The sequence below is a fragment of the Octopus bimaculoides genome, chromosome 20 (genome assembly GCF_001194135.2).
Source record: "Octopus bimaculoides isolate UCB-OBI-ISO-001 chromosome 20, ASM119413v2, whole genome shotgun sequence".
NCBI classification, from domain to species: Eukaryota; Metazoa; Mollusca; class Cephalopoda; order Octopoda; family Octopodidae; genus Octopus; species Octopus bimaculoides.
The window spans coordinates 6,629,057-6,637,165 of NC_069000.1; the positions used below are offsets into that span (position 1 = coordinate 6,629,057).

Sequence of the window (8,109 nt, forward strand, 5' to 3'; positions counted from 1 at the left end):
ATATGGTAATCTTCAAGTTTAGGGGGTAAAAAGATAAATAAAAATATCTCTTGTTTGAGTCTTTGGATTGCGATCGATCTTAGTAATATTTTTAAGCCTGGTACTATATATATATATATGGATCTTTCTACTTTGGCGGGCGCCACTTTTTATTTGTTTTTTGTTTAGTGTGTTTTCTACCGAAACACTTTAAAACTTCGTATACTTGTATATTCTGTCTTTCAAACTTGGGATACTGGTAGATCCCCCATGGATGCTGTTCGGACAACAGCGACTATATTGTTCAATATATTCTTATGAGTGGATTTAGTAAGCGGAAACTGACAGAAGCCTGCCGTGTGTGTGTGTGTGTGTGTGTGTGTTTGTCCACTACCATCGATTGACAATTAGTGATGGCTCGTTTACGTGTCTGTAATTTTACGGTTCGGCAAAAGGAAGTCCGACAGAATAAGTACCAGGCTTAAAAATATTACTAGGATCGATCGCAATCCAAAGACTCAAACAAGTAAAAGGTTAAAGATAAATTATTACCGGTTTCAAATCTTCGCGAGATCTTTTCTATATCTAGTTGCAGAAACGTCACGTTCCTGAAAGCCTTAATTTAGACCTCTGTAATGTGGAACGCTCTTCCCAATGACTTCCATACTACATGGCAATATGAAAAGGTTTTGCGTTATGAAATTCTACGTTACTGTAAGGCTTTTAAAAAATGCAGTGCTTCCGTAATGTGGGGAGCGGAGTATGCCAGCTATTATCAACTGATTGAAGTAGGCTTCAGTATACAACACTAAACTGATGAGGTTCAATAAGGTCGAAACCTCCTTAGTTGTCCCCTCTTGCCTATTTCCCGAAGCTTGGAAATAGATTTCGTAAAATTAATTCTTGAACTCAACCAAATTATCTCCCTTGTCTTTAAGAGTCGCTCACAAATTCCGGTATTTATTTCCTTTCTCCAACTAAAGGGAATATTTCAATTCAATGAAAATAATGTTTGTTAACGTCGCTCACTCCATAAACGATAATTCCTGAACTCATTGATGGAGCTGCTATATCTAGCAGAACGAGCAACCACAAAGAGGTTTCATTGATGGTTCATTCTGTACACACACACACACACACATCATCTTTTTATCGAGTCATTTGACTACGGCCATGCCGGGTACCTTGATGGATTTTAAGCGAAGAAATCGGCCAAAGCACTTATTTTTAAATGTGGTGCTAGATCTTGTTAAATCTAACCTATTCTCACGGAAAAGAGTTTTCCGAACCTCAAAATTACGGGGGACGTAAACAAACCAGCACCGGTTGTCAAACGCTGGGAGCACACACACACACGCACAATGAGATTCTTTCAGTTTCCGTCCAGGGATCTGACCCTGCCCCGGGGCTATAGTAGAAGACCCTCACCGAAGGTAGAACAGTGGGACTGGACCCCGAAACCATGTGGTTGGAAAGTAAACTCCTAACCACACAGCTATGCTATAAGGGAGAGAAAGACCCACTTTGGTCACGAACAACCATGGGATCGTACCTAGAAAGTTCCCCACCTAGGCACAATCCGGGAAGGTTATTTGTGGAAAAGGAGCAGGTGCCCATGCTCTTTCCAAGCCACCGATGTTATCCAAGGTTAAGGCAAAGGCCGATACAGCTTGGCACCTATGACTTTTATGCTATACACAGACACACACATATATATATATATATATACACATATACACACACATACATATATATATATATATATATATATATATATATATATATATATAGAGAGAGAGAGAGAGAGAGAGAGAGAGACACATATATAAATACATATGAAATGTTAAAAGTGACTTCGAAGTCTCGCCGGTTGTAGCACCGTAACGAGAACCGGAATTTCGAACTCACCCTCAAGCTTTTCCTTGTCAGTGTGTGTGTGTGTATCAGTCTGTGTAGAATGTTTTCGTATCAAGAATCTTGGGAAACCAATACAAAAATGTACACATACATATTGTTGTATTACTTTTTCTGCGCATAAGATCGCCTCTATATATGTGCGTGTGTACATCTACATACATATGGCATATAGAAATACCTATATATATATATATATATATATACATATATATATATATGTATATATATATATATATACACATACATTTATATTAATGGCTTTCAAATAAAACTGCGAAGTTCCAAGACGAGATCACGTGATCACTATCTTCGAGACAAGAAAGAAAAGACAGGAAAACTGAAGTAGGAGGAGGAGGAGGAAGACGAGTAAGTTATAGACGTAGTAGGAGGAGAAGCAGTTGAGAGTGAAAAGTGGAGGTGGGGAAGAAGAAGCAGAAGATAATTGAAGTAGAAGGCGGGGGTGGAGGGAAAAGAGTCAGCAAAAAGGTAGAGAAGCAGCGGAAGTGGAGCAGGGGAGAAGAGAGCAAGAAAGAGAAAGAGAGAGGGTGAGAGAGCGGTAGGGTAGGAAGAGAAAGTTAAATGTAGACGAGGAGAAGGAGGAGGAAGAGGAGGATCACTAGAAATAGTAAAAGGTGAAGGGGAGGTAAACGAAGTGCTTTTTGAGGTGTTTAGATGTGTTCAGAAGTAAACATGAGTCATGGCGGATGAACTACTACCTCTGTTGGGTCATCATTTGGATGCTGTTGATTCCGAAAGCGGTACGATCTCACATCCCATTTACATCTGTATATTGTGTATATATATGTGTGTACGTGTGTGTGTGTATGTATTGCATGTCTTTTAGGGATTTGGCGGCAGTGGGGACAGTTTCTTCGTGGCGGTCGGTCGCGGTGCTGATGACGGGTCATGGAATGGTAAAAATGATTTGTTTATAATCGCTATTAAAACTACTTGTTATTGTTCTAGAGCGGGGAACCCCACAACAACGCAATGATGCATTCATCAAAATACACCACACAACACAATACGATCCAACGAGAGGGTACGCTTGTACGTGGTCGCTCGACTTTGCTAGAAATAACAGGTACATGTCCCTCAGATTGACACCTAAATGGCTCTCAAAAACAAAATAGAAAGTATACATTGGATACTGTACTCCTAGGTATGTCATACCCGATGGAATGACAGGATGTTTATGACTGGAAAGCTTTTTGGTCGTAAGTTTACTCAGTCAAGACTGACCTGGGGCTAAACAAGACTACGTGCCAATGACGTAGTCTTTACCTGATTACCTCACATGCTAGAAATAGCAACAAAATCTCCCTTCTGCTTTATAAATAAAGAAGGGACACATTCAGCAATGTAGACCCAGATATTACCTAGTTAAAGGATTTGATGGCCACCACTGTAAAGCCTTTCAGGAAGTTCAATGTTATTATAGGTTTACACAATCTGACTTAACGACACTGGAGCCAAGGAAGGAGTCTCTATGCGTGTTAGAAATAACAAACAAAATTCCATCGAATTACTTCTAGTCCCTGGTATATATATAAAAAGATGGCTTGGTCATAGTCGGAAAAATCTTTAATCATAAGTCTGCTTAATCAACGTGACGAGATCTAAACAACAACAATTACGTACAACACCCAACACACGAGAAACCATCTTAATTGTTTCCAAGATCCCATGCTCTGCACACATACACATCTTTATATATATATATATATATATATATATATATATATATATATATATATACATATATATATATACATACATACACACACGCACACACCTGTCATTTCGCTAGCTGTCTCTTTAATTATTCTGCCCAGTCTGTTGTCTCTCTGTGTATGTCTGCTGTCTGTCGTGTTTATATTAAAGTATTTATCTTCTTAGCCAAGAGGGAGAGGACAAAACTAATAGCTGCGACGGTAAAACGAAATAGCTATCTGACTGTCTATCTACCTAACTCTCTCTCTCTCTGTCTATCTATCTATCTATCTATCTATCTATATATCAATCAATCATTGTTTCATCATCATTTAACATCGATGTTCCATACTGGCATGTATTGGATGCTGACATGAGGGCTGTGTTGGTCTCTATTGTCTGTTTTGGCAAGTTCTAAAGTTGGATGCCATTCCTAACACCAACTACTTAACAGAGTGTATTGTGTGCTTTTTTTTTTCGTGGTACCAGCAGTAGTGGGGTCAGCAAGACCCCACTTTCTCAGAATGGGAGTGCAGTATTGAGGGAGGTGCATTGTACCAGGCATAGAGAGGCTGAGGTTGGAAGGACGGACAGGAACAGGCGTCTTGCTGCAGAGGAGATACATGGGTAGCCCAGCAAGAAAGGGAGAAAGGATGACCGAGATGAGGTATCAGTGTGCACCCTCAAGGTACAACAAGGTGCATAGAGGGAGACTAGGAAGGAGAGGGGGGGAAAGAATCAAGGATAGCTGGGTAGGGAGGATGAGGTGAAGTGTGGGAGGGGAAGAAGATGTACAGTGACAGAGGTGAGGTATAGGTTTTTAGGTGTGGATATGAGTTACAAAAAGCAGTGTCAACAGCAGTGATGAAAGGGTGTTCGGTGGACGTATAATGGTAATGGCTGATGTTGGGCGTGTGGGATTAATTGCAAGGGGAATGGTTGCAAGAAGAGGGTTTATTAGTATCACAAAAAGAAGGAATTTGTGCAGTTTGGCCCCTTTTATAATTACAACAGCTGAGCAATAGTACCACAGTCAGAAGAGTGAGGAAGAGGTGTATGTTATGAAAATGTATTGCTGGGAAGATTTGACAGGTACAGATTAGGTGCAAGGGGGAAATAGACATTGGTGATATGTTCTTGGAGGCTTCATTTTGGCTGTGAAGGATGAGTGTTCGTGAGCATGGCAAATTGCAATTCATCTCAGTCTTTTGTTGTCCCCTCCCTGAAACGAATGCTGTGTATTTCAACTAGAATATGGAAACAAAAGGGTTAAAAAAAACTTGGAAACATTAGTGTGAGAGTTTGCTGAACATGGAAACTACATTGGAAAGAGCTATTACTGCAAGTAGATAGTGAAAAACTGTGGCCAAGTAGAACTTGCACCAAGCACAGATTGTTGATTAGGTTCAGTAGAAGTGAATTGTATCCACTGACTATCGCAATGTCATCATCAACAGTTTCATGGAAGAGAAAGAGGAAGCTTAGCAGGTATCAAACTGTTGGTCCAGATTATGGATGTAACAAAAAAGCATAAAAAAACTTATTGAAGAATCAAAAATAATTCCAGACATGAAAGCAAAACCCAGATTCCAGAGATTTAGGAAAGAAGACAGAACTCTACAGGGAAGTGGCCAGGCTCACTGTACAGACAAAAGTCATCATCATCATCATCATCATTGTTTATCATCTGGCTTCTATGCTGGCATGGGTTGATGGATTGACAGGGTCTGATGAGTCAGAAAACTGCATCATGCACCAACATCTTCTTTGACATTATTTCTATTGCTGGATGCCACTTCTAATGCCAGTCACTTTACAGAGTGTGCTGGGTGTTTTGTTCATGGCACCGATTCTAGAAAAGATCACTCTGTAACTTGCAAGGTAAAAGCAGGTATTCTAAATTGTGTATCCAATGCACGAAATGCATTTCGATCACAGGTAAGCAGGCTGACATAGAAAAAAGACTTAGTACATAGCAGATACGTAGAGAACTGGTTGATATTAAGATCACCCAAGGTGGTGAGCTGGCAGAATTGTTAGCACACATGTATATATATTACAGCCTCTTAACCACTACATTTGTGTTAGGGTATGTTTTTCTGTGGGTGGACAGATTTTGTGTTGCACCACATATGGCCAGTCAGTACTGTTGATGCATTTTATATACCACTGGAACAGGAGCCAGTCAGGGTCACTGGCCACAGCTATGATTTTGGTTTTACTTGATCATATTGCCCTATGCGTCAAGGGTACTTTTAAAAGGGCCTGACATGCAACACTGGCATCGGCCATGACTGTGATCTTACTTTAGTTGCCAGGTCTTCTCAATCACAGCATATCTCCAAAGGTCTCGGTCTCTGGTTATTGCCTCTGTGAGGCCCAACATTCAAAAGTCCTTAGCAGTCATGGCTCATGTTTCACTGCCGTGTAGCATGGCATTTTGCACACATGCATCATACAGTCTACCTTTCATTTTGAGCGAGTGGCCCTTAGTTGTGTGTGAAAGTCTTAACTGTCGTTATGTAATTACAGGATGCAATGTTCAGGAAATAATAATGTGTAGGGTTGCCAAGAGGAGGAGATTTGGTATAGAGGACCCCTTACATCATGGAAAGGAAACTGCATGAGTGGTCAAAAAAAGAGTGGGAGGTGAATATTGCATAAAACACAGGAATATTAAATAAATATAGCAAACAAGAAACTATAGAGACTACCCTTTTCTTTTCTCTCCTGTATGAATAAGCTTGTGTCTTGTTAAGTTACTATTATGAGAAAATGATTTACCATAGATATCACATTGATATGGTTGCTCTCCTGTATGAATACATAACCAGCCATCCAACCCTTTATGTATCACACTAACTGTAAATACATAGTGATAGGCAAATTTACATTGGTATTCATCCAGAGATAATGTCTCTTATGGATGTGCTGTGTCAAAAACAATGTATATCGGAGAGAGATGAAAATCATTCCAGCAGTGGTGACTAAGAATGCTAGATGCATTTCTGTCTTCCTGGGTGTTTTCAGTAGTGTGTACTCAATATATAGGAAACAAGTGAGTAAACAATTACTGGTGTTGGAAATAGCTACCCAGCCAAATAAAAACCTGTTATATGCAACATCATGGGTTTTTAAATCTAATACTACTTCTGAACTAGGTTCTTTGGCCACTGAAGATAAAGATGGACAGTTGTTTCAGTGACGACAACAATTAAGTCAGAAACATGTCTCCCCTACTGTCCTCTTACATCCACACAATGAGGCTGTCCTTTTCTCTAAATGGCATGTCAGTTTTGTAGAAATTTTGTTTCTCCAGATTATCTCCCCTTCTCGTGTGGACCTGATCTTAATTGCTATTTCGTAATTATGACACATCATCTAGAAGTGGAGATAATTTTAATAAATCAAGGATTTATATTGCATGGTATTTGATATACTTGCATTCGTCTATGTCGATCAAGTACACATCAATGTCCACTCCAAACTATTTTCCTTACCTCCCTTTTTGTTTAAATTGTGTGTGTGTGTGTGTGTCTTTTAGCAAAGCCATTTGAAGATTTTAGTCAAGTGAATCGATGTCACCAATTATTTTTTAAAGCTTGGCACATATTCTATCAGTCTCTTTCATCGAACTGCTAGGTTATGGGGATGTAAACACACCAACACAGGTTGTCAAAAAGCGGGGAGAGGGGGCAAGCTCCGACAAGATACCATTCCTGAAGAAAGGCATATGTACGATGGGCTTCTTTCAGTTTCCACTCACAAGGCTTTGGTCGGCCCAAGGCTATACTAGAAGACACTTGCTCGAGGTGCCACGCAGTGGGACTGAAACCAGGACCATGTGATTGGGAAGCAAACCTGTGTGTGTGTGTATGTATACACACACACACATACATATATAAATTTATAAATATATACATATACATACGTGGATATATAAATATATATGTATTTGTGTGTGATGTGAGCGTGTGCGCAAATACATATTTATAGGGATATTGCGTAGTTTCATTATTAATTAACCGCTCACATTTGCCATTCCTCCACTTTTCTCAAAGAAAATTTACCCCGTTTATAACTAATAATTAATATTTTAAAATTTCAATATCCACTAATTTATTGTATTTAATCATTTGAATACCAAGACTTCCAGTAAAGGATTAATTGTTCTCGTTTATTGGCTCGGTTGATGGGGAGATTGTTGGTCCTATTACTTTTATTACATTTATCACTGTTATTATAATTATTAACGATAATAATACTAATGATATAATTATAATAATTATTAATTGTTTCTTGACAGATGTTAATCTAGTTTTGATGTTTTCCAGTATGTCTTTCTAAGTAAATATTTACCTGCTTTTGTCCCAGAGATCGTCAATATTTTGACAATTAACCTCCGCAATATGATGTACTCTTAGCTCTAAATTTAACAAGACAGTGCGTGTGTACAGATTGATATACACACAATGACAGATATATATATATATATATATA

The 8,109-nt window shown here is 39.0% G+C and overlaps 1 protein-coding gene across 2 annotated transcripts in view; it reads left to right on the plus strand.

Annotated features, from left to right (window-relative positions):
• Positions 1-2,503: 2,503 nt before the first annotated feature.
• Positions 2,504-8,109, plus strand: part of LOC106869183 (protein cereblon) — a 19,768-nt gene continuing 14,162 nt past the window's right edge. The window contains exon 1 of one of the 2 annotated variants that reach the window (XM_014914808.2): positions 2,504-2,654. In XM_014914808.2, the coding sequence (XP_014770294.1) occupies positions 2,594-2,654 (61 nt within the window). In that variant the 5' untranslated portion in view covers positions 2,504-2,593. The remainder of the gene's footprint in view (positions 2,655-8,109) is intronic. The other variant, XM_052974939.1, reaches the window with a different exon arrangement.